At 34.0% G+C, this 26,493-nt stretch overlaps 4 protein-coding genes across 6 annotated transcripts; 2 read left to right on the top strand and 2 right to left on the bottom strand.

Annotated features, from left to right (window-relative positions):
* The first annotated feature begins 1,109 nt into the window (after window positions 1-1,109).
* Window positions 1,110-1,919, top strand: LOC125832944 (secreted RxLR effector protein 161-like). Its single transcript, XM_049512117.1, has 2 exons — window positions 1,110-1,598; window positions 1,809-1,919. The coding sequence occupies exons 1-2, from the start codon at window positions 1,110-1,112 to the stop codon at window positions 1,917-1,919; spliced, it is 600 nt and encodes a 199-aa protein (XP_049368074.1).
* Window positions 1,920-9,534: 7,615 nt separating this feature from the next.
* On the top strand, window positions 9,535-11,774 carry LOC125832916 (uncharacterized). The gene is made up of 4 exons (XM_049512096.1): window positions 9,535-9,688; window positions 9,982-10,238; window positions 10,842-11,302; window positions 11,376-11,774. The coding sequence occupies exons 1-4, from the start codon at window positions 9,561-9,563 to the stop codon at window positions 11,637-11,639; spliced, it is 1,110 nt and encodes a 369-aa protein (XP_049368053.1). The 5' UTR covers window positions 9,535-9,560; the 3' UTR covers window positions 11,640-11,774.
* A 2,082-nt stretch (window positions 11,775-13,856) lies between these two features.
* LOC125833011 (putative disease resistance protein At3g14460) lies at window positions 13,857-17,796 on the bottom strand. The gene is made up of 2 exons (XM_049512177.1): window positions 17,741-17,796; window positions 13,857-17,660 (listed from the first exon to the last, which is right to left on the bottom strand). The coding sequence occupies exon 2, from the start codon at window positions 17,649-17,651 to the stop codon at window positions 13,857-13,859; it is 3,795 nt and encodes a 1,264-aa protein (XP_049368134.1). The 5' UTR covers window positions 17,652-17,660; window positions 17,741-17,796.
* Window positions 17,797-18,488: 692 nt separating this feature from the next.
* LOC125832903 (uncharacterized) lies at window positions 18,489-26,168 on the bottom strand. Of its 3 annotated transcripts, XR_007443277.1 has the most exons (13): window positions 25,942-26,168; window positions 25,681-25,831; window positions 25,507-25,581; window positions 24,831-24,946; window positions 23,980-24,033; window positions 23,159-23,246; window positions 22,933-23,025; window positions 21,123-21,163; window positions 20,287-20,340; window positions 20,035-20,198; window positions 19,739-19,956; window positions 19,502-19,571; window positions 18,828-18,972 (listed from the first exon to the last, which is right to left on the bottom strand). XR_007443277.1 is itself a non-coding variant. In XM_049512085.1 (12 exons), exons 1-12 carry the CDS (start codon window positions 26,035-26,037, stop codon window positions 18,847-18,849), a joined length of 1,128 nt encoding a protein of 375 aa, XP_049368042.1. In that variant the 5' UTR covers window positions 26,038-26,168; the 3' UTR covers window positions 18,489-18,846. The 3 variants fall into 3 exon arrangements, 2 of the variants coding, with proteins under 2 accessions (XP_049368042.1, XP_049368043.1); XM_049512085.1 differs by lacking the exon at window positions 19,739-19,956 and having other exon boundaries at window positions 18,489-18,972; XM_049512086.1 differs by lacking the exons at window positions 19,739-19,956; window positions 21,123-21,163; window positions 22,933-23,025; window positions 23,159-23,246 and having other exon boundaries at window positions 18,489-18,972.
* Between the last annotated feature and the right edge of the window lie 325 nt (window positions 26,169-26,493).

Below are 26,493 nucleotides of genomic sequence, written 5' to 3'. Positions count from 1 at the left end.
CAAAAGAGTCTGGACAACGCTTAAAACATGGTAGACCAATTGGTTCCAAGGATAAAAATCTTCGGAAAAGGAAAGGAATAAATGATCAAGATGATCATAATATGGAGGCAATTGCTCATGAAGAGCTCCGAGACATAATAAATGATGACACTAAAGAAGAGGTCCATGTACCTGAAAATAATAAGAACGAGAAAATCTCTATAAATTATGTCTCGATGAGAAAAAGGTGAAGTCGAAATAATATTGTGGTGGATAATATTTTTGCCTATAATGTTGCAGTTGAAATAATGCAACAAGATGAGGATTTAGAACCACGATCTGTCAATGAATGTAGATAGAGAAATGATTGGTCAAAATGGAAGGAAGCAATTCAAACAGAATTGGCTTCATTTGAAAAACGTGAAGTTTTTGGACCAAGAGTCCGAACCCCTGAAGGTCTCAAGCCAGTTGGGTACAAGTGGGTTTTTATGCAAAAACACAATGAAAATGGTAAAGTCGTAAGATATAAAACACGACTTGTGGCACAAGGATTTTCGCAAAGACCTGACATTGATTATGAGGAGACATATTCTCTTGTGGTAGATGCAATTACCTTCAGGTATCTAATAAATATGACATTTCATGAAAAGTTTGAAGTGCATCTAATGGACGTTGTCACAACCTATTTATATGGCTCACTAGACCACAATATTTTTATGAAAATCCCTGAAGCACTCAAAGTGCCTGAAGCATATGAAAATTCAAAAGAAAGTTGTTCAATAAAGCTTCAGAAATCCTTATATGGATTGAAATAATCAGGGCGAATGTGGTATAATCATCTTAGCGAATATTTGCTAAAAGAAAGGTATAAGAATGACCCTATTTGTCCTTGTATTTTTATACGAAGGTCAAAATCTGAATTTGTAATAATATCTGTTTATGTTGATGAGTTGAATATTATTGGAACTCCTACAGAGCTTTCAAAAACCGTTGAGTGCTTGAAGAAATAATTTGAAATGAAAGATCTTGGTAAGACAAAATTTTGTCTTGGCCTTCAGATTGAACATTTGGCAAATGGAATATTTATCCGTCAATCAATATATACTGAAAAGGTTTTAAAGCAATTTTACATGGATAAATCACACCCATTGAGTACCCTGATGATTGTGAGATCTCTCGATATAAATAAAGATCCATTCCGACCCCAAGAAAAGGATGAAGAGATTCTTGGTGATGAAACACCATATCTCAGTGCTATTGGGGCACTAATGTACCTTGCCAACAATACCCAACCAGATATTTGCTTCACAGTAAGTTTATTGGCGAGATTCAACTCATGTCCAACAAGAAGACATTGGAAAGGTGTTAAGCATATATTCAGATATCTTCAAGGAACAATTGATATGGGGTTGTTGTATTCTAATTCATCCAAGTCAGAATTGATCAGTTATGCAGATGCGGGATATTTGTCTGACCCACATAAAGCTAGATCTCAGACAAACTATTTATTCACATATGGAGGTACAACTGTATCATGGCGTTCGATGAAGCAAACAATAGTTGCTACTTCTTCAAATCATGCAGAGATAATAGCCATTCATGAAGCCAGTCGAGAGTGTGTATGGCTGAGATCAATGACTAAACACATTTTGCAATTATGTGGTCTTTTTGTGCAAACGAAGATTCCAACAATATTGTATGAAGATAATGCTGCTTGCATAGCTCAATTAAAGGGAGGATATATCAAAGGAGACCGAACAAAGCATATTTCACCTAAGTTCTTTTTCACACATGATCTTCAACAAAATGGTGAGATAAATGTTCAACAGATTCGTTCGAGTGATAATCTTGCAGATTTATTCACTAAGGCATTGCCAACATCAACATTTGAGAAGCTAAGATACAAGATTGGAATGCGTCGTCTCCAAGATCTCAAATAAATTTTTTATCAGGGGGAGTAAAATACACGTTGTACTCTTTTTCCCTTAGCCAAGGTTTTGTCCCACTAGGTTTTCCTGGTAAGGTTTTTAATTAGGCAACACTCAAGGCGTATTACAAGATGTGTGTACCCTTTTTCCTTCAATAGGGTTTTTCCCACTGGGTTTTCTCTAGTAAGGTTTTAACGAGGCACATTATTTATAAACATCCAAGGGGGAGTGTTACAAATCCACTTAATTGTGTGGATGTTTCTCTTAATTCGTCTGTTACGCAATGTATGTATTTATCGTATTTATTATAGTTGTACTAACGTATTTGGTTAAAGGATGAAAACATGTGTTTTCTAAATCCTATAAAAGGGTAGTCTTTTCACCCTTGTGAGAACACACTTGAAGAGTTTTAAATAATATTCTCCACTCTATACTTCTCATCACACTTTGTCTTACTTTCGTGTTTAAGTATTCTTGCATTTTCCTCTTGTTTTACAACAACTATGAGTTAATTATTATTGGATCAAATGTTGCTATATGTTTTAGAAATATTTACAAAGAATGTCAATTGCCTCTAAAATTATATATTTAGCGGCAATTAAGTTACTATAGTTAATTAATTATCGTTAAGATCATTTTTGATATATTGTTACTGTAGAAAGCATGAGATGTCATTACTTGCTGATGTAATAATGAAATTACTTAAAGTGGACATGCATAATTTTATTGATTTATGAAGCAATGATATTCATATTAAACATTCCTAATTTAAAAAAAGAAGAAGAAAATCAACCTTTTATTACACTAATTACTTCTTGGAAATCAACTAATTCATTTTTTTTAAAAAATGATGTGACTTCCATATCTACTTACAACAAATAATAAAAGAAAGTTAATTTTGGTTGCTTCCATGTCAACATAATTAAGGCATATTAAGAGGGACCAGAAAATTTTATTAGAGAAACATGAATTTATATGGTGCCCTTTTTTTATTTAAAAATATAAAAAATATTATTATCGCGTGTCTCATAATTTAATTACTAAATTTGAAAAATTCCATGTAATTATAAGATTTATGTATTTTGTACCATTTTTGATAAATATTTGACATAGGCAAAGTAATTAGTCATTATTTATGAAATTATTAAATCTTTTAACTAAAATCATTCTTACTTTAGCAAAGCCTTTAATTTCTCCAAAGCACTAGGATATAATTGCCTAATGTAACCGCATATGACATATGGTCCTAAAACCCCCGATTAAAATTAAATTGAATTTAAGTGGATCAAGTTAATTTAGTTAATAAATAGGTATATTATTGATATTGCCTAAAAGTTTGGTTCAAATGGGCAAACAAGTGGATCAAAACTCAATCAGCTCAAATTTTAATTACTTTATTTATTAATTTTTATAATTTTATCATCTGATAAATTATTACTTTTTATTTGTTATTATTGTATATAACATATCAAACAATAATATGTTTTTAAAAAAAAATAAAAAAATTGACAAGATTTACCATCAATCAATTTGTTAAATATCAAATTCTAAAAAATAACCAATCTTAATTATTTAGTGTTCAGATCTAGAAGTAGTATTTGAATCATATTCAAACGTATTAATCTTAATGAAAACAAACCTGGCTTAAAAGTAGAAGTAGAGAAAAAGCTTCCTACTAAGAAGTTTTCCTTTTAATGCTCGAACTCGAAACCTTTAATTTAAAAAAATGAAAGGATTTTTTAAATCAATTTCTTTTTATTCCCTCGAATTAAGAATAGAAATCCAAATCATTCCATTGGCAACTTAGTGGTCTATATAAGTGCTAATTAAGCACCCCACATGCTCTGATCTCTAATTACAAGCATATATATGATAATCACTAATTGTTTATTAGTTTTATCATTTGTTTTGTATTAATCTTCAAAACAATATATGTCATGTAGATAAGTTTGTCTCCTTTTTTCAGTTTAATATGGACTAAACTACAAATATAAATTAAACTTATACTAACAACATGGCAAAAAATAAGGTCTTTATTGTACTTAATTACATGTCCTATATATGCAGTTATTTACATTAAAAAAAAATGTTTAATGCAAGATACCACATGATTATGGTTCTTGATCTATTTCAAATCAAACAAGATACGATACTAAAATATTAACTAATGTGATTATTTAAAAAAAAGTTTGAACCATCTTATTATATAGGCATTTGTTAAGCTTTTCGATCTACTTGCTATACTTTAGATTTTGTTTAATTAGTTAACCATAATTACGTGAAAGAAGTATATACACAAACACATATTATGTATATATTGATTTAATATAAGCATCTGATACAAATAAAAAACACTTGAATGAAAATGACGACTAAGATTTTTATGTATCACTCTAGTAAGTCAAGCCTTTTTCATGTTTCCGATCCAGTATTCACATTGGAGTCCAGCTAAATCCGGATTCGCACTGGGAAGTCCCACATTGAGGGGTAAAATGCTCTCTAACAAAGGCAACTTCGTACTTAAGAGGACTCAAAACCGAGACCTTTGATTAAGTATCCACTACAAAAGGAACCCCAATTACCAATAAAAAAATTCGTTGGTAAATTGATCAAATTGGTTGGCAAATTGAGTTACCAACCAAATGCCAACTTATATTAATCTGTTGCTAAAAGGCTTGTCGGTAAATATTACCAACCGATTTTAATTTGTTGGTAAACTTACCAACCGATTTACCAATCAAAAATCGGTTGGTAAACACCCAAAGATGTTGTTACAAAATTTTGAAACATGGCCTTGAAATTTCAGTTGGTAAATTCACCAACTAATTGTTGGTTAGTATATCGTTAGTACCTTTACTAACGAATTGAAAAGGAATTAGTAAATTTTTTTCTTCATTATTCGATTCCGTTGGTAATACATTGGTAATTATAGTAAATTTTTGTTGGTAATTTACCAATAAATTTTAAATACTTTATTTTTTTTGGTTTTCCATCCGGTGTGCTCCCTAACAAAGGCGACTCTGTACCCGAGGGGAATCGAACCTAAGACCTCTAGGTTAAGGATGATGCAGTACTTACCACTCCACCACAACCCTTGTTGGTAATAAATTTCAAATACGTTAGTATGATTATTTGTTTTTCTAGTAAATCTACTAATTGATTGTTAGTTTGTTGGTAATATATCATTCAAGGCGACTCCATATCCAGGGGAATCGAACCTGAGACCTCTTGGTTAAGGATGTAGGAGTACTTACCACTGCACCACAACCCTTGTTGGTAATAAATTTTAAATATGTTAGTATGATTATTTGTTTTTCTAATAAATTTACTCACTAATTGTTAGTTTGTTGGTAATATATCATTCAAGTTCAATGTTAGGTTATCAATTGATTGACAATATGTTCAAAATATTATTAATTGAATGATTATCCAATAGTAAAATATTTATTAATTTATTGCATTTAAAAATCTAAGAGCACGTATATAAATCCAAAAATATTAATATCAATTTTATAAATCATATTTGAATGAAACAATGCAAAATATATGACAACAAGTTAAATTAATCTCAATATGACACATCATTATATCAAAAATTTTAATTAGAGCACGTTTACCAAAAATATTGGCCAAATCTAAATTTTGGCCAAAATTTAAAAGTTAAAACGCCTAACAGCACAAACTGAAAATGAAAGCCTCAAAACCTGAACCAACGTAACCATCCTATTAGATATAAAAATGACCTTCCAAAGCTAATCGCGCTGACAGAATTCTCATCAGAGCACGTTTAAAAAAAATGTTAAGCAAAGTCAAATTTTGGCCAAAAGTTAAAAGTTAAAACGCCTAACGGTACAAACTGAATATGAAAACCTCAAAATCCAAATCAACCATCCTATAAGATGAAAAATGACCTTCTAGAGCTAACCGCGCTGACGAAATTCAAATTTGAGCATGTTTCCCAAAAAAAATTGACCTAGTTCAATTTTTTGCCAAAAGTTAAAAGTTAAAACGCTTAATGACACAAACTGAAAATAAAAGTCTCAAAACCCGAACCAACCATCCTATGAGACCAAAACTGAACTTATATGGCTAACCGTGGTGACAAAATTTCAATTCGAGCACGATTACCAAAAATATTGACTAAAGTGAAATTTTGGCCAAAACTTAAAAGTTAAAATACCTAATGACACAAACTAAAAATGGAAGCCTCAAAACCCGAACCCTCTATCTTATTACATAAAAAATGACCTTCCGCATCTATCTGCATTGACGAAATTCTCATCTGAGCACGTTTATCTAATAAATTGACCGAAGTTAAATTTTGGCTAAAATTTATAAGTTAAAACACCTAACGGCACACACTAAAATGAAAGCCTCAAAACCCGAACCAACCATCCTATTAGATAAAAAATGACCTTTGGAGTTAATTACTCTAACGGAATTCTCATTTGAGCACGTTCACAAAAATATTGACCAAAGTCAAATTTTGGCCAAAACATAAGATTTAAAACACCTAACGGCACAAACAAAAAACGGAAGCCTCAAAACTTGAACCAACCTTCCTGTTAGATAAAAAATGACCTTTCGAAGCTAATGACATTGATAGAGTTCTAATCTGAGCACGTTTACCAAAAATATCGACCAAAGTCAAGTTTTGGCTAAAATTTAAAAGTTAAAACGCCTAACAACACAAACTGAATAAGAAAGCCTCAACACTAGACGCTGATTTACCAAAAAGTTTAACTTCAATTGATAAATTTACCAACTATTCAAATATAAGTTAGTAATTAATAATTTACCAATAAATAATTAATATGTTGGTAAATTTTACCAAAATGATCGGTTGGTATATTACCAACTATTTTAATGATGTTAGTAATTTACTAACTACAATCTTTATTCGTCGGCAAAATTTTCAACTAATTGGATATTGGTTGGCAAGTTTACCAACAAATTACATTTCGTTACTAATTTACCAACACATTTATATTTGGTTGGTAAATTTAGTAACACAATCTTGCCGTTGGTAAATGTTTGGTTAGTAATTCATTGGTAATATGTTAATAAATTATATAAACATTTTTTTGTCATATTTACCAACCGATATATACTTCGTTGGTAATATTACCAACAAAAGGTGTGCGTTAGTAATATTTCAGTTGGAAATCCATTGATAAAATGTTGCTAAATTTGGCTCCATTTTTTCCCGCCGTATTTACCAACTAAAATACTTAGTTAGTAAGATTTTGGTTGGTAATCTGTTAGAATTTCGTTGTTAAGTTTTAAAATATAATTCAGTTAGAAATATGTTGGTAATTTGTTAGTAGAATACTAACCAACTTAAGTTGTTAGTAAAATTTGTTGGCAATTTAGGTTTTTTTTGTAGTGATCGATGATCAATGAGTATTTACCACTACACCACAGTCCTTGTTGGTAAGTCAAGCCTTATAGGGACGGGAAGCCCATGGGAGAAGTGGCCAAAGTGCGGAGATACCCAATTTTAGTATCACCATTTGTGTTATACTTGCAGCGTGTAAAATTTATAAGTAACATCTGAATAAATTCAGACGAAGAATATCTGAAGTTAGACTTGTCAAAATTATACGTGTCTGAACTTTAAGTCATAAGTGGTTGAAGTTCAACCCTTTTTACCCGATCCTAGTTTAGACAAATTTTCTTGAAGTTCATACACATATAATTGAAATTTAATAATTTTTACGTAACTCCAAACATTTTTATCTAAAATTATGCTGAAATAAATAGATACATTAAAAAAATAATTAAAATTTGAGTACAACTTAAATAATATGGCCTAGTATGAAATGGTGTGATATTTACCCCAACTCATATGAGTAATGCTGATATGAAACAAGAAGATGGGAACAAGAATATTCAATAGTTAGCCTGGCCCATAAAGGAATGATGTAATGTTCAATAGTTAGGATATTTATGAAAAATGAAAGTGAACTAATAATTAAATATTATATTCAGAGAAAATTCAGAATTGCAAAAACAAATAACAAAAAATGGTTAGTTTAGTAAAATACATTAGTAAAGACGTGTGAGATATTGGCCAATGATAATTGTGGTTGGCGGAGGCAATTGATGATCGATGGTTAATTGGTTATGATACTTGACGATAGAGGTGATTGATTGGAAAAGATGAAGGCTATAAAGGTAATTAGTGGTTGTGACTAATAATGGAGATTGGTGATGAAGAAATTGAAGGTGGTCGGTGCATAACAGTGATGAAGTCAGTATTTTTCACTAAGATGATTAAAAAATGAAGAAAAAGCAAACATGTGAAAAAGTTGATGAGAGTTCAATATCTACTATATATACATAAAAAAATAATTTCTAATTGTATATAAATTAACAATAATTTAATTTTCCGTCGAAAAAATTTCAAATAAACTCTATCGACTGTACCTAGCTCCGCTCCTTAGTGGCGGTGGAGTCTAAAATGAGTAACAACAAGTGGCCTCTTGATATTTATTCAACTGTATACATGATGAGACATGATATAAAATGACATATCCTAGGTACACCAATTCAAGAAAATTAAATTATATTAATATCTTTTTTATCGTATCAAATTATGGGATTATATTAATATCTTTTTTTTTTCTTATCAATTTATGGGATGTATTTTAATTAAATACTGACATTTTCTTATGGTATGACTTAGAAGTTTTATCATAAAAATGACAAATACTTACACGTCTATAAAAAAAATTTATTAAGAAAAGATGAACATGTTGAAATTTATTTTTAAATATAAAAATTAATATTTTTTGAATATATTAATAAAAATAATAATATCATATAAAATGAAATACACGTACTAGAAAGTTTGAAGGTTTCTTCGATAATACTATATTGAATTTCCTTTCCTTTAATTGGAATCATTCTATGCTGGCACTTCTCTAATTTGGATGGTACAACTACAGCCTATTATTTTACCATAATATATCGTATTATATTATTTTGTATTAAAATATAAATATAATATTTAAATTGATTGTATATTTTTTATTGTTATATAATTTTTGATACTAACAATTTAAAGAATCAACCTAAAGTACGATGTAGATCTGTCGTAAAAGGATATATTAAGTGATAAAATATGATTATTATCATCTCAATTTATGTGATACTTTCTATAATCGAGTTTAAAATGAATCTTTCTTTTTTATCGTAATTTTTTCATATATTTTGAATTGTCAATTATTGTAACTTATGGGAGTAATACTTTATACGTAGTTTCCAAATAAGTAAATTTTATTTCAAAAGAATTTCTACCCAGATTCAAGATCTTTGACTCTCGAATTTCAAATAATTATTACGTTTCAAACAATTTGCTGCAATTTATGTATAAATATATATAAATATTATATTTAAACTAACGATACAACGTAATAATAATAATACAATACCAATCATTCAAACAAGATGTTATTTTCTTTGTCCTTTTCATCATGACTTGGTCATTAAAAATATTAATTTAAACAGCTGTTACTCCCGCGTAGTTGACAATTTCCATATTTTTTCTTCTTCTTTATTTATTTTGTCAATTCTTGAATTGCCTTTCTTTTCTCTATTAATTTCTGCACAATTTTATTTTTTTTTGTGAAGAAAATAATTGTGAGTATAATGGAGAATCCACCGGAGTGGGGCGATGGCGGAAGAGGGAGGAGAGTGGTGGTGATCGGTGGCGGAGTTGCTGGTTCCCTTATTGCTAAGTCTCTTCAATTTGATGCAGATTTAACTCTTATTGATCCGTAAGTTCAATAAGTTTTGCTAATTATTATTATTATTATTTTGATAATCGTGATGTCTGAGTTAGCTTGTCTACACCTCAACTGATTTCACAAGGTACTTCCACTAGTACAAGTATGGTAAACTTTGTCCATCAAGCTTGGATTCTTCAAAATAGAACAAATTGAAAAAAAGGCCTCCATTGTTACTATCTTAGAATGTCAATGTGTCTTAATTATTAGTTGAGTGATCATCTGAGAAATCAATCATTGTGGTGTACTTCAATGTGTCTTAATTAGTAAAAAACTGTTAACAGGAAGGACTATTTCGAGATACCATGGGCGAGCTTAAGAGCAACGGTAGAGCCTTCATTCGCGGAGAGATCATTGATCCACCACAAAGATTACCTCGCCAATGGGCGTCTTATAGTGTCTGAAGTCACTAATATCACCAATAAAGAAGTCTTGACTGCAGATGGACATCAAGTTACCTATGACTATCTTGTGGTAGCCACCGGTCACTACGATCCCCTGCCTGTAACGAGAACAGAAAGATTGGAAGAATATCAAACAGGTATATATACATATTACATAGCATCAAAGACTTCTTTAAGATATCATTCATGTGCTTTATTCGTTTGATTTTCCATCTTGTCTGCATTCCAACGAGCAAATTACTTGTACGTATAATCATATGAAATGTTTATGCTCGCTAAGTTTATCAACTTTTTTGGAAAATGATAAAAAGAAGCTAAAGCATTTGTGTTTTGTATCAGTTGAGCAAAGATTCTTTATTTCTAAATCGGCTCCTCTGGCAAGTTTAATTTCACGAGGTTCAGCCAATTGTCTTGATCGTGACTGCTTTACTCTCTTACGAGATGTACTAGTGATTAAATCTTTTCTTTTGTGAGCGTCCTGTTAACGTTGTAGATTACTAGTTGATATTACTAGTCAAAATGGCGCAAGGGTCGGCTGTTTTTGGTGTCCTTTTTGGAAAATGATAAAACAAAGCTAAAGCATGGGTGTTTTGTATACGTTGAGCGGTTCCTCTAGCAAGTTTTCACGGGATTCAGTCAATTGTCTTGTCGTGAATGTTGAGATGTACTAGTGAGGATATTACTAGTCAATATGTTGTGACGTTTGACTAATTTTTGCATCGTTAATCTTCTTGTTGCAGAGAATGAAAAGATAAAAGCAGCTGATTCTATATTGATTGTTGGTGGTGGTCCTACTGGTGTTGAACTTGCTGCAGAAATTGCTGTCGATTTTCCTCAGAAGAAGGTAACTTTGGTTCACGACGGATCTAGACTACTAGAGTTCATCGGACCTAAAGCGTCTGACAAGACTTTAGAATGGTTAAAGAACAAGAATGTGGAAGTGAAATTGATGCAATCCGTTGATATGAGTAATAACACGAACAACTCGGGTGGAAACATAACATATTTCACTTCTTCTGGGGAAGCTATCAGAGCAGATTGCCAGTTCCTTTGCACGGGAAAGCCACCGGGTTCAGAGTGGTTAAGGGAGACGTATTTGAAGGATCGAATCGATAATTTTGGAAGATTGAAGGTTGATGAAAATCTTAGAATCAAGGGTCACAGAAACATATTTGCTGTTGGTGATATAACTGATATTAAGGTAAGCACTAAACTGCATATCTCTTATTTCTTGAAAATGTTTCAATTGAATTCTGATGCTTCTTTGCTATCAGGAACTTAAACAAGGATATTCGGCTCAAAAACATGCTCTAGTGGCCGCGAAGAACTTGAAACTTTTGATGAGCGGAGGAAAAGAAAGCAAACTTGCAATATACGAGCCTCGACCATCGCCTAAGATCATCATTTCATTAGGAAGGCAAGATGCAGTGGCTCAATTTTCGTTCACATCGATCATTGGATTAGTCCCTGGGATGATCAAGTCTAAGGATTTATACGTTGGGAAAACGAGGAAGAAAATGGGGCTTCAACCTAAATAATATATATTGTTTCATTCATGAAATTTAAGAACATTTTGAGTGTGAGAAAATGGTGTCATTTCATGGCCAAAATTTGAAGTTCTTCTACTTATGTTTTGCAGTAGAATGTGCATAGGAGTTCAATGGCTATAAATATTTTTTTAGCTGTCGTAGTTAAATGTTAATGAATGTAGGATTTAGTATTCTTTCTTTATTTTGGCTTGTTATTTGGGTTTTTTCAAAAATATTTGCACCTACATAGTTATATTTCTTAGTTTACCCTTGTATACCCAATATAACTGATCTAAGTTGTGGTGAGATAGTTGAAATTTTTCAATCCTTAATTAGAATTTAGGAGCACGAGCCGTAGAATGGAAAAAATCATGTCAAGAACGCCGCCCTTGAAATGCGCAAATTCAAATTTAGTCGGACTCCAATGTGGATATGAAGCACCGAATGAGAAAACAATATATCCACTATAAAAATATATCAGTACTTCTTCGAGCTTATTCAACCATCCCGAGTTATCTTTCTAATTTGATTTTCTGTACACAAATCTTATAAAAACAGTACTCTAACCACTAGTTGAGTCCCAAACATATTTACAAATCGAGTTTGTCAACTTACAAAAGAGGCTTGCACTGGAAACATGAAATAGTATCAGTGGTACAATGTTTTTGATCGCCCTTCTTTGATAGCCCCATCTCAAAGACTTGCCTATAACAACAGATCTGAGTTCACTGTGGACGACATTATAGCTTTAGCAGGAAGAACAAAAAAATAAAAAAGAACTTGCGAACAGATGTAAAAATAGCAGCAGAACCTTAGAAGCACTTCCTGTGGACAATGGATGGACCAGACTAGTCGTACTCATCCTTCAAAATCCACATCTGACTAAGCACAGAACATGTTTAAGTTAGCAACAACACAGTTCAAAATGTAGCTTAAAATTGCAAAAGTATATGCAAGAGAAGATTTAAAAAAATAAAGGCTTGCCTGCTGGAAGGTGCTAAGTGATGCGAGGATGGATCCTCCAATCACTGTCTGCTGGGAGCGAAGACAGTGATTTTCTTACTCATACGATAAACACCCTGCAAATGTATATCTGAAGCCCTTATATCAAGCATTACCCTGTGTAGTTGCTTGGGAGCTATACGGAAGAAAAAAGATGTTTAGCTTTTTTGTCTGCCTCCTTTACCTATCAAAGATTCTGTTAACATTGCAGATGGAACTTGGCCATATCTGGTGTCTAAAAAATATGCAATTATATAACGCACAACAGGTAGCTGCAAGTCTGTGAAATCAAATTGACTCGGACACACTTTATCCCTGTTATAAGATAAAATTTTAAAAATATGTAAATGAAGCATCACAATTAGGAGCTACATGAAACATATCTAAAGAGGGAAAATAGAATTTAATACCTCAGGCAAAGTTCTCAACGGTGATCCATATCAAAATTAATACCATCTAAATTTTCTACCTTTATCGCGACTTTGTATTCTTAAAAAAGAAAATATCTATATCATTCAACGTTTTTCCTTTTCGACGTTAGATCAAACATATGCATAAACTTGGGTCAGAAAATTAATTCAGTGGAATCTGAATTAGGCGACAGCAACTTAGCAAACACTTCGTCAAGGCATTTTATGATTTCTCATCTTCTATAGAGGCGAGTATAGAGGCGAGACATGCATTATAACTCAATCAGAAGACTTGTAAAACTAAAGATAGAAGAAGATAAGCAGAGAAATAGAATTTTTGAATCAAAAGATGCCCAATCGTAGAACAACTTTCGAACAATGAAAACGATATTTTCAAAAGCAATTTCCCACTTTAATTAACTGAAACACGAGTAAATCATTATTTTGTTATCTAACCTTGACTTCATCCCAAGCAGGATATACTTTCTTGACTTTCCGCTAGCTCTGAGGTGTTACTCAAGGTTGAGTAATAGACATAATTTGAAGGAAACTTCATAATCTCCAACGTTCTCTGAATATCAAAACCAAAAACCTGATGTAACATTAATTGCTATTGAGATCTAAAATTAAAATCATTCTAATCTGAAGATGATTTATCAGTTTCAGAGTGGCAATAGACGCTCCATACTGTGCAACAAGAATGTAATAAAGAAAAAGAATTAACATAAAAGCAAAGGGAAGTTAAAAAAATAATAGAAGGCTTATGAGGAAAAAGAAAAGCTTACATTTGTGAGAGCACCATTCGTTTTAATCATCACATGAATTCCCCATCGATCTTTATGGTGGGAAATTGAGCAATATTTGGCCAGTATTCCCCCTTGTCAAATTCTAGTAGTGGTTTGAGCAATGGGCATATGTAAATTGCTAGTTTAGAGAGGGAAGAGGGCATCCCTTGTACTGGAAGAGATTGGAGATTAGGGCAAAGGGAGATCTCCAGCTCAGAGAGGGAGGAGGGCAGTGCTGATTCAGGAAGTGAATGGAGATTATGGAAACTCCCGATGAGTAGACTTTGAAGCGAAGTGAGGTGCGAAAACTGAATTTGAGGTAAATTACCCATAATAGATAGAGATTGAAGAGAGGTGAGGCTTTTGAGATGTTGGCTGCTTAATGTTTTCAGATTCTCTATGGTAAGTCTTTGAATAGAGGAAGGCAACTCCCAATCCTCACCACCAACAATCTCTTCGTCACTCCCATCATGACAGATCGCTAAAAAGTTGAGACAGGGGAGTCTCTGTAAACACCACTCCTTTTGGCCGTTCACCAGTTTCTTGCAATAAATGATCACAAGGAGTTGTAAATTGAAGGGCAATCCTCCTTCAGGAAAGGACTCTATTTCTGGACAATCAATCAGTTGCAGTACCTTAAGAGATGGAAGGAGTTCCTGCATACGTTCTGGCAGCCACTTCAGCTTCTTACAATCCAAAATAGTCAGTGACGTCATCTGGGTCCCCCCACATGCCACCGAAAGTATTTCAACATTATCACAATTCCAAATAGAGAGACTTTCAGTGGCAGTAGGAATCAAAAACCTAGTAAGGTTGTGGCAATTAGATACAGTCAATTTGCGTGCTGTTGGGAGCAACTCAGGTGATATATCATCTATACAATCACATTCTTGCAGACTCAAAACCTCCAGAAACATCTCACCAACTGGCACCTCCAATTTCAATTTCTGGCAACCAAATATCGTTATTGTCTTCAAGGTAGTGGGCAGTATGCTAAAAGGAAAGGAGGTAACAGAGTTACAATCACAAATATTTAATTCCTCAATCTGCTTCATTCCCTCAAGTTGGGATTTAAACAGCTCAGCATCATCAAAAACAACTCCAACCTTTGGAGAACCTATAACTTCAAACCTTTTTAAACTTGAAAGTTGGATGGGTGTCTCCAAACTGAGTTCAGGGCAATTTTTAATTGAAAGCTTCTCAAGTGTAGGGAACTCTCCACTTCCTAGTACATGCCATTGCTTCCACTCCGCCATATCTTCAAATTCAAGCTTCTCAAGAGCGTTAAAAGGATTTTTGGAGGACAAACTGCCATAGAATTCTTCTGTCACCTTTGTTATTCCATGCATCCCTTTAACGGAAAGGATTTTCAAAGAAGGGAGTTGTCCTAGTGCTGGCAAGGAAAAACAATTCTTGCAGTTATCAATAGACAACTGTTCTAGCTTAAGAAACAAAGGATCAGCTAGCCAATTCGGAAATGTTGTCCCTCTGTATCCGATGATTTTGACTTCTTTTATGTTTTTATGTGGGCGTAGCTCATCAAGTATGTCTCTTTCAGTTTGTGAATTGTCGGCACTACTACTTTCACTCCACTCCAATGATAACTTGTCAACATGATTCTTCTCCCTCATCTTTGCCTTCACAGCTTCTCTTCTATCAACCACATTTTGCAACTCTACAACTGATAGAGATCCATACAAGTTTTGTGCTTCACCCAAATCTTCCATACTCAAACCACCAAGAAGAAATTTGGCTCCCAATAGCACTTGGAGGCTTTTCAACTTGCTCAGATGTAGCGGCATCTTCAAGAGACGAGTGTTGCTTATGTCAAGATGACGCAAGTTAATCAACTTCTCCATCTGCAGCGGTAGCTCCTCAAGACAATAACAAGATGACAGGAGAAGTGTCTCTAAGTTATACAACACACAAATGGAATCTGGCAACCTTTTAATCTTTGTCTGAGAAATATCCAAATATCTGAGGAGCTTTAATTTGATAAACAAGTCATTTGGCAACTCCTTAATCTTGTAATGAGACAATGATAGAACCCTCAAGGATCTTAGACTTGGCAGTATGTTATGCTGCACCCTCTTGCTTAGACGGTAATTACATTTCACATCAATAAATGTCGGAAGCAATGTCCTCAGCTGCTCCAATTTGTAGAGGGGTGTCAATTTCTCAAACTCACCACTATATCCCATTGAATAAGATAAGTGCCGACTTTTTTCCAACATATGAGATCCTTGGCTCTCTTCCAACCTGATACAAAGTTTTGAAGATGCAATTTGGGCTAAATCATTGACAAGGTCATGCATTAAGAATAAATTCTCTATGTTCCCTTCAGAAGGATTTGAGACCCTTTCGAATAATGATCTTGACCTCAACTCGAGAAAGTATTGGTTGCCTGAATCTTCAATTATTTCATCTTCCTGAGGTACGAGACCATTGGCAATCCACAGATGAATGACTTGTTCTTTCCTAAATGGATAATCTTTAGGAAATATTGCACAATAGGAAAAACATCGCTTTAAATGTGCAGGAAGATCTTTGTAGCTCAACATCAACGCTGGTAATATGTCATTGTGTGGCAGCTCCCATATTTCACTTCTCAAAATACGTTTCCACTCTTCAACCTCTGATTTAGAGCGTAACATGCCAGCGACCGTCTTCAGAGCTAAGGGCAGTCCTTTGCACTTAGCTGCAATTTGTTTTCCGACCTCTTCAAGTTCCGGATGTCCCATAGGATCCATGTTTTCAAATGCATGTCTTTTAAATAAAGACCAAGAGTCTTCAGTAGACAAATTGTCCATGATAATTTTCTCATTTGCCATCATCAAGGCAACACTCTCTTTACGTGTTGTCACAATGATCTTACTTCCCATACGTCCTTCTACAAAAAGATTTCTTAAGTCATCCCACTCATTGTAGTTGTCATTCCAGACATCATCCAGAACAATAAGAAACTTCTTTCCCTTTAAGCTTTCCTTCAATTTGACTTGAAGCTGATTAAGATTGTTGTCATCCTTCGAGTCAAATGAGCCAATTTCTTGAAGTAACCCTTTTGTTATTCTCAAAGCATCATATGCCTCAGAAACACAATACCAAGCTTTCAAACCAAAATGGTCCGCTTTATATGCCTCAGAAACCTTTGCATCATTGTAAACCGCTTTAGCAAGTGTCGTCTTACCCAGACCGCCCATTCCAACAATAGGAACTACAGTCAGCTTTTTTCCACTTGCATCTTCAGACAACAATAGGTCAATCAAATTCTCTATTTCATTCTGCCTTCCAAAGATATCAGAATCATCAACCACAGAAGTTGAAGGTGTTCTAGTTTCTTGTTTAGTTGAACCAAAATGATCCTTTAAGCCAAGCCGACCAATTTGCTTTTCCAACACCTCCAATGTTTCAATGGTTTCTTCCAACTTTTCCTTTATGTTAAGGAAAAAATCATCAGTCAAGCACAGGTTGAGGTCACTTACTTGTTTGTTGCTTGTTTCTGCAAGATTTTGATGCTGGCCTTCCACCTTAAGCCTCAAAGCTTCATAATTGACTTCTTCTATCAAATTTTCAGCGCCATCCACAGCACTCTGGAGCTTATTAAGCCATTGGCTCACATGTCGATTTGATTCTTGCTTATTCTCTGCATCACTTAGCACAATCTGAAGCCCAAGCAAAATGTCCTCCAGCTTCTTTAAGAGCTTAACATGATCCTTACGCTTCCGAAACATGTTGAGCAGATCACCGTGAGGAGCAAGCCTATCAAAGAGAACATTCAAAGCTGAAGAGAGAAATGCACCACCAACTGTTAAGCCAATCTCCATTTCTGAAATCTGCAAGCAAAACAAGGAAACACAAAATGATTTTAAGAAGATAAATGTTCAAACTTCAATTACTAACAACTTTATTTTACCTGTTGAATGCTAAGAGCTAAGAGTGATATGTAATCAAGAATGATTTCTCTCCGTCTCTTTTGCTTGTAATTGGTATAACTATGTTTTATCTACAGTCTGCAGCTCACAGCCACAGAAAAAAAAGAGTAGCAAAAAATTATGGAGTCTGCCAGTCTGGAATTCAATAATTGAAGCAAGAGAGGAAAGGTACTTAGGGTGGGGCACTCCAAAGAATATTGTGGTGTTCTATCACAAGGTTTTCTAAAGAAATATCATATAAAATGGAACAATTTTTGTTTTGAAATTTTAATCTATGTTTGTTGATAATTTACAGTTTACTTATAGAGTGTAAATGAATTATGGATATAATACCAAAGCTAAATCGATTCTTCAAAAAATAGAAAACATTAGGAAAAACGCCTTCATAGTAAAAGTTACCTATGTTGCTTGAATTCTTTAAAAACATCTTTGGGTATGTATCTTATACTCCAAAAGCTTTGCATTTTTTAAAGATCCAACACGAATCCGGTCCTTTGAAGGGTCTTAGCAACATAGGTGACAACTTTGGAAAAATTTACTATAATACACTATATATGTAATGTTAGAAGGATTATAACTATACCTTGCATTGTCAAAAGAAAATATATTTCCTATGTGCACTCAACTAATAGTTGTTACCTCAGAAAGTCACTTTCTTTGTCTAAAGAAAAAAGTATTTCGATTATTTTTTATAAATATCAAATACCATACCGAATACCAAACTTGAAAAGCGTAATAACTACGAGATAAGTCTCTAAAATTGTGATGACATAAAAAGTTGAGGTAACGAAATGGTCATTACAAAGCAAACTGATTATAAGCTGAAGTGAAATCCTACAAACTAGTCCAGCACTGAGGCAAATGATTCTGTTTGCTCTGTTCCATTTGAGTCGTTATGCACGAGAGACATTGCATAAAAATCTACTGTAAACTGAAGAAGCACTCTTGTGTATCGAGAAAATTCTCAAAAAATGAATATGTTTTCTGAGCCTGATTTCAATCTCCAATCTGAAAGCAGATGGACAAGAAGAGTCGATTTTTCGTCCTTTGAGGATCAGATGTTTGTATCTCAGTGTATAATACTCAGTTAAGGGAATAAATCTTGAATGTCAAGGATATCAGCTAGGACACCAGCTGCTGTGGTATCATTTCCTGCTCCAGCACCTTGGATAACCAAAGGTTGTTTCTCATAACAACGGCTGTATATCTCCACCTGCAGACAAACAAATTGCAGGCGTTCAATCATCATAGTCATTCTTCGACAAAAGCAAATCATTCATGTTACTTTTTTATAACCTCATAAGTACAAGGGAAACATTTTACGATTAAGGTAGAATCGAAGACCTTAACTACATAAAGTTTTGCAGGGCGACGCCAGATGATGCGTAAAGAGTAAAGACAAAGTAAGGTGTTCGCCTAGGCATAGGTAAGGGTGTACAACAGATGTATTCATATTCTAAGAGATGAAAATTAAGTGATATCTGCATCTTCTAAGTGAGAAAAATAAGCAATTCTTTGAAATCACAGCATGATGATTTACATCACTACACTAAATGACATCACAAAAAGGCATTAAACAATTAAAAATGTTTTACCTTGATAATCTAATAACGATGCGTATGATATGGTTGAACCTCCATAGCAGTTAAAAGAAAATTCCCAACGGAAAACAAAGTAAAGGAACAAGAAGAAGAGGGACCAAAGAAACAGTAAAATGGGAGGTGAAAGTGAAGAATGCATACCACATTATCACTTCCTCTTAATCTTCCCAATGCAGAATCGTTTGGAACTTGTTGGATGCCAACTTCACATCTGAAAATGTGAGATGTTAATGTCATGTACACAAAAGTGTTTTCAATAATAAATTTTTCCCCATCTATGCAATTACAAATTTATACTTCTATCTCATTCTTTAATTGGTTACGGATACAAGAGGTGAACAGCTGATCAGATGACTAACATAAAACAGATGAACTTACAACTGGTTTGCAGATAGCTCTCAAACTTATATGTCTAAGTGGGTGAATGCTGTCATAATTTTCTAAAGCATTTGTTAAGAGGAATTGAGACTATCTTCTAAGATAAACTTGTCTTAATTAGTAGTAATTGTTATGCTCATCACTCATCAGTACCTTAACTTGCCATAACACTCCCATCAGTGAGCAAGCTTTGCTTTAAGCGTCTAGAGGTACAGTGACTTGCAGAACATGATAAGAATAAAAGATCCAGTTGCCATTATCCATTGAGCAAACTAAAAATGAAATGAAAGAATTACCTCGCATCATCAATCAAGCAAACATAACGCAGAACATTCCCATTTGCAGAAGCTTGTTTAATCCTATCTTCAATTTTCTGATCAAGTAAGGGAAGGCCATTCACTAGAAAGTCTTCCAGAGGCATCACATCGGGTCCCATTTCTTCAGGATACAAGCTTTCAATCTGAAAAGGGAATTGCAAATGCATCAAGGTTTCTGAAGCTAATTGAATTGGTAACAAAACAAAGAGACATTGTGACATGTATCCTAACCTTCATATTATCTAGGTTTAAACGCCGTCCAAGGAGCCGAGCAAGAATGAGAGCCTGTTATGAAGACATCTGTTAGAATAGGAATAGGTTTATACAATCCTATTAGAATAGGAATAGGTTTACACAATCCTTTTAGAATAGGAATAGGTTTACACAATCCTATTAGAATAGGAATAGGTTTATACAATCCTATTTAGAATAGGGATAGGAATACAAATAGAAATAGGAATAGTAAATAGTATCCTACTTGGTAAAGGATTGTATTCTAGTGTCTACAAATATCTACAACAACAATTCAATAAAAAAAAATTCCTATATTCTCACAACATCAAAACAAAATGTTGTCATGAGGGATGTTCAACTTCTCAAAATTTTACAGAACCAATTAGAACTATGAACATTTCGTGAAAGGTACCGAAAAACCAAGTATTAACTATATCAAGTTGGATAAGATATGCTTCCCATCACAATCTGCGAAAATGATTCTGCCTAAATCACTGCTTTTCTGCTCCCCAAAGGCACCATCATCCCAAGCACCAAATAAGGAAAAATTATAACAAAGACATCCATTCAGCTAAAATTCCCATACTCATAAATGGACAACATTCAGCATAAGAATATCACAGAAAAAATATACTTCCTGGAAACACTTTCTACAGTGAGTGTGAGTATATAGCAGATGAAACATTATGTCTTAATTATGCATACTGTAAGACTGCAGGTAAGTTCAGATAAAAAAGAAAGATAATGCTTTAATCAGCATAATAGTTTGGCAATATAAATGGATTGAAATCTTGGACACTGTAAGTTTAATCAGAAGAAAGATGTTTCCTAACCTTTCTTGCTACATCCATGCCGCCTAGATCATCCCGAGGATCTGCAGATAAGTATAAATACATAAGAATAACTTCATACTTCAACTATCCTAATGAGAATTGAAATGAAGTGTAGTGTCAGCGATTTTTTTCTTCCATAATGATATTTGGGATGGATGTACGATTCGTGTTAATTGCTGCTAGAAAGTAGACTGCTTCTTGACAATGCATTGAAGACATTGTTATTTCTTTATTAGAAAAGGAACTAGAATTTCCTTAGAAGTTTTGGATGGCTCCAAATTTCTTATATAATCCTGCTGGAAACAGAATTATGATCTCCTTGGATAAAGCACTCTCCTTAAAAGTTTACTTGCCACAAACAACATCTTATGTACTTAGAAGACATGTATGATGGAATGTGAACTTATTGATACTTCAATGAATTTATATGGTAAACCTCCACTAGGTTAGTAGGACCCTCTTAGTGCTTCTTAGTAATCTCAAGAGAGAGATATATAAGGTTAGTTTTACACTATCTTATAGGTGACTAGACCTGATGGTGCCATTCCAACTGTTATTATGAATCAATTTTTGTATTCGCCATGTCGTATTCACTAGAATGCAATGATTTGCATCTTTTACGGTAGGAAGCCTGCTCTTGGAAAGGATTATCAACAAAAGTCAAAGACAATCACGATGCAAAATGGACAGTGATACCTTCTTTATATACGTTCTACTTCTAAATACTATAATACTTTCAGGCAATTGGCCAATATAGAAGAAAGAGAATATTGGGTCATGACTATGGTAACGATGAGCACATAGATAAACAACCACCAAAAGGATCGAAAACGGTTGCTGTTAGTTTACCACATTGGTTAAATGTACCCTTATATGATCTTGGATTAGCTTCTTGGACTGGGTTAGGCACAAAGTCCATTTACTTAATGATATCTCACTCAAGCTCATCCCTAATGTTTAGTTACCCAATGTTTAGCCCCTATGTTATTTTATACATACTCCATATGGTCCGCCCTGTGCAAGCAATAAGATGTTAGTCTCACTTCATTTGAGGATGTATTGTTGTAATCTCTTTATGTGGTCTTCGGCAATCCTCATGTCATGAGGTAACTTTTAGGCGTAGTTAAACCCGAAATAGATTTTTCTATAACAATTGAAATTGATCATAACAAAACTTGAGTGCGATAATCAAGTTATACTTGTATCCCATTGTATGCAGCATCTGACAAGAGGACCAAGCATATAGAAACTGACTGTCCCTTCCCAAAAAACTGTTTTCACGACACTGTTTTAAAGTTTGGAAAGTCAACTGATACATATTCACCAAATCCTATACAGGTTTACATGTATGCACCAGCTAGAGGGGAGAATCAGATAGATAAATGTAAATAACAAGAGATAAGTGTAAAATAGAGTTGTATGTGCATGTTCACCACATTGGGTAAATGTAACAATATGCCCTGTAAAGTAAGCATATAAAAAAAGAATTCACGTGTAAGACATTTGTATCACACATTCTCTTAATCGCTTCTCAAATTTCTCTGATTTCTCTCACATTCGAATTGGTGCTAGACAAACTTCCTAAGCAGAAGGCCAAAAAATATTGTTGTACAAGAGGAACACTTGCCTGACAGGAAAACGAGTAGAATTACTCAGACAGAGGAACATATAAACAATAAAGTAAGACTACACTTACTTAAGAATAGATAATTATCATATTTTCGACAACCACTTTTCTGTTTTTGTAAGTCATATCTTCAATACTCATATGGGATTTTACAACATTAATAGGGCAGTTGTAACTTATCACCTGGTTCAGTGTAGCCAAGGCTTTTAGCAGCATTAACGACTTGGCTGAATAGTTTTCCATCCTCAACCTCACTCATTACATACCCCAAGGTACCTGTTAGATACCAAGATATATGGCATCTTACCATCAAATGCTCTTAATATTTATAACAAGCAAGATAACCACTAAGGATAATCATTTACTATTGCATATATAGCCAAAATGATAAATGGTCATAAAATATTACCACTCAAACTCCCAATAATACGGTAGACAGGGTCTCCTGATGAAATTATGCGATTTAAGGATGCTATGACAGGAAGGCCAGCACCAACCTACCACACATATAGCAATTTCAGACAACTTTGCTAAGCCAAGTATAAACTGAACTAGGACAACACTATCCTTCGTATACCACAGAAGCTAAATTAATCACTTAAACAAACACAATGCGCTACAAATCCCATATCATTGTTTGGGAAGTCAAACAAGAAAAGCTTTTAAAGCAGGAGAGGAAGGTTTAACTTGTATGAGACATTTAAGAATCTCAAATACAAGTGAAGCTAATTTTTAATCAACTAGTGCTAATATCAGATAAACCAAATGATACCCATCACTATCCATATGATCAGTTAATCTTTCTATCTTCAAATGTATATTTCCAGATAGATGCCTAATTACATCCTTCTTTCAGCGAACAGTGGCAGGAAATCTGACACAGGAAAATTGGAACTTTCACAGTTGGAGAGAGTAGGATGGAGGGACTCCAACCATCCTACCACACCCCTTGGTGATAAAGGGATTGGATATACTTGTGTTTAAATTGACAAGAGAAGAAGCTACAAAACGGAACTGGTCACCACTGCAAAATGTTGATATCAAAAAGACAGGACAACCAAGGTTTCAGCCAGCTTTCTGGTCTTACTCAATCAAACACAATTCAACTTTTTCTACCTAGAGACCCATACACCAGTATAACCCCATAACATGACACTCTAAAATCTCCTTTGTCTCCAACATTTCAGTGCACAAAAGATTTTTACACGCAATAGAAACAAGAGAACATACAGTTGACTCGTGTCTAAGGCGACGGGGCTGTGACACCAACTTATCATAATCCTCCTGCAAACAAGGCAAAAATAATCAATACACTAAACATAATAGTTGCCATTTGAGAGGAAACCCTTTTACATATTAAGAGAGGATGAAAGGTGACAAGGGCTGAAAGGTGATTGACCTGTAATTCTGAATGTTCACAAGTTATGCAGTGACCGTAGCAAACGTAATAAGTAAACAAGAGACAATCAAAGGAAAGAATTGAAACTGACGTTGACTTTAGCTATGTTGAATAGTGTGATCATCTCATCCAAAAAATTAAGTTGAGTGCACCTTTATTTATTTAACTCGCTCGCGTGTGGAACTGATTCTTTTCTATGGGCCAACTGGCCAAGCACGTGGAACTTTTTTATCATTCTAATGAAGGGTGATGGTGAACCTAAACCCAAACCTCTGTCTTCTCAGCTACCATAAATTATTAGTCACCTCATTCAAAAGTTTAAACTATTAGATATATCACATGTGTTCAGTTAAATATATCTTCAGCGAACTTTATATTCATGTTATAGCATTTGACTCGCTTTTTGTTCTTGTCTCGTTTAGCATCTTTTGTTAGTTTTCAAGATTAAACACGGTTGAATGGATCATTAACTGCATTTCTGCACGTAAGCATGCATATGGTTGCTAAAAGAAAAAAAGAAAATGAAAATCATGGACATTATCTGCTACATTTTATTCTTCTACTGCTAGTGGCATATTCAATGGTTGAACCATGTCTAGAACACTGTTCCTATGCTACAACAACTACCTGCTTTTAAGCTACACATTCAAAGAAATTAACGACAATAAAAAGGATCGGTTACCATTGGCACAGTAAGAGGCTTCTTGTTAGCCAGCACCACACAACAACCAAAATCTACAACCTGGTTTAGCACTCCAATAGTCTCAGCACTAGCTGAACAATCAACAAATGCTAAACCTGCCACAGTTTGAATTTCAATCAAAAGGAATCTGATTGTGAAACAACTCCCCAAAAGCTAACACCTTGATACCAGCATTATCTTATGCCTTCACGTACAAAGAATTTAAGCAAGTGTAAGAAATGTATAAGCAAGAATAAGATGTTTTTCGAACTCATTCCCTCCCGATAAACAAAAGAATTCCTTCCATACAGCAAAATAGACTAACAACTCCGACGGACTGCAAAAACAAAGCTAATTTACTCACTGCACCTCATACATTTGAGCCTAGATTGGACTGAACAGTCAAAGTAAATAAGCAAGGTCCAGAATCATGGAGCAGCTGAAGTCAACTACTATACTCGTCAAAGCATTTAAAAGTCATGGGGAAGATTTAACAGTAGGAGCTAATGTACATAGCATTTAACCCATACAGCTTAAAGTTAACAGCTACTCGTTGTTACTAATCAAACTTCTCAAGTAGATTAGTCCTCCACCAGTAAAGAATAGACGACACTATAAGCAGGTATACGACCAACCACAACAATCCCAAAATACATATCTTGGACATGACACAAACCTGTTGATTTTCCAAGAAGTCCAATATCAATTACTTTTCGTATAACTTCTGGACCAGAAAACACTTGACATACACCTACTGGAACAAAAAAAAAGAATTCACCTTTTTGTCATTCTACAAATAAGCACACTAAATGACTTAAACAACAAAACCATAAAAAGGGTGAACTGCTACCAGAATTTGCAAGAGTCTGCAATGAAGAGCCATTGGATTTGACACGACAAACTTCAAGAAGAAATGAATCATCGAATTCTGAAGTAAGAACATCAGCTACAACCACCAAAGATTTGCTATCACACACACCCACAACTCGCAAATGCAACCCCTGTAAGTTTTTAGTATTACCCACAAAAACCCAACAAAAATAAACACTAATAACAATCAAAATTGACGATGAGTTTCTCAAATTGATAAAAAGACAACACTTTTCATTACCTGTTTAGCGTGAAGAGATCGACAAGAAACAATGTGTTGAAGCAATTGACGGCCAACTCCTCCACAACCCATCAAAAACACCGGTAAATTCTTCATCTTTTTGCTTTAACTTTTGGATTCTTCAACTTCCTTATGCCACTCTTCTTCGATTTCTCTCTCAAAGAATCTTGAAATGTCTCCATTAATGGAGGATTTTGGGTTTAAGAGGAAAGTCTTCTGTGTGTACACTTGGGTTCTTAATGTTTCGAATGTGACACATCAGTCCAATTATTTTTCCGCACGTTCGATTAGTTGGCGATGAACAAGTAAGAATTGCCTCAACCAAAATTGATGGAATTGGCCCTAAAAAATCCATTCAGGCTCATTATTGATTAGGTATCAGTGGAAACATAAAGATAAAAGAATTAACTAAGTATCAAATCGATCAAATTGAACAAATGATAGTTTCTTTCTTAAGAGATGGAGTAATCGTCACTCAATTGAATCTGATCGGTACAATCCGCGTGCTGACCTACTTATCTTTCATTGATAGTGGAATTAGTTACACTTTGT

Source organism: Solanum verrucosum, unplaced genomic scaffold, assembly GCF_900185275.1.
Source record: "Solanum verrucosum unplaced genomic scaffold, falcon-dt-bn FXZP01000016.1, whole genome shotgun sequence".
NCBI lineage: Eukaryota > Viridiplantae > Streptophyta > Magnoliopsida > Solanales > Solanaceae > Solanum > Solanum verrucosum.
Note: the sequence above shows the minus strand (reverse complement) of the source record. Positions and strands in the feature narration are given on the sequence as shown.

Bases quoted from the DNA above. Each gene is read 5' to 3' on its own strand.
- LOC125832916 (XM_049512096.1), top strand. From the start codon at position 9,561: ATGGAGAATCCACCGGAGTGGGGCGATGGCGGAAGAGGGAGGAGAGTG. The intron at 9,689-9,981 runs GTAAGTTCAATA...AACTGTTAACAG, and splicing joins GATTTAACTCTTATTGATCC to GAAGGACTATTTCGAGATAC. The intron at 11,303-11,375 runs GTAAGCACTAAA...CTTTGCTATCAG, and splicing joins GTGATATAACTGATATTAAG to GAACTTAAACAAGGATATTC.
- LOC125832944 (XM_049512117.1), top strand. From the start codon at position 1,110: ATGGATAAATCACACCCATTGAGTACCCTGATGATTGTGAGATCTCTC. The intron at 1,599-1,808 runs GTATGGCTGAGA...AATGTTCAACAG, and splicing joins ATGAAGCCAGTCGAGAGTGT to ATTCGTTCGAGTGATAATCT.
- LOC125832903 (XM_049512085.1), bottom strand. From the start codon at position 26,037: ATGAAGAATTTACCGGTGTTTTTGATGGGTTGTGGAGGAGTTGGCCGT. The intron at 25,582-25,680 runs GTAGCAGTTCAC...TTGTTCCAGTAG, and splicing joins GCAGACTCTTGCAAATTCTG to GTGTATGTCAAGTGTTTTCT. The intron at 24,034-24,830 runs GTAACCGATCCT...CCTTGTTTGCAG, and splicing joins AGCCTCTTACTGTGCCAATG to GAGGATTATGATAAGTTGGT.
- LOC125833011 (XM_049512177.1), bottom strand. From the start codon at position 17,651: ATGGAGATTGGCTTAACAGTTGGTGGTGCATTTCTCTCTTCAGCTTTG.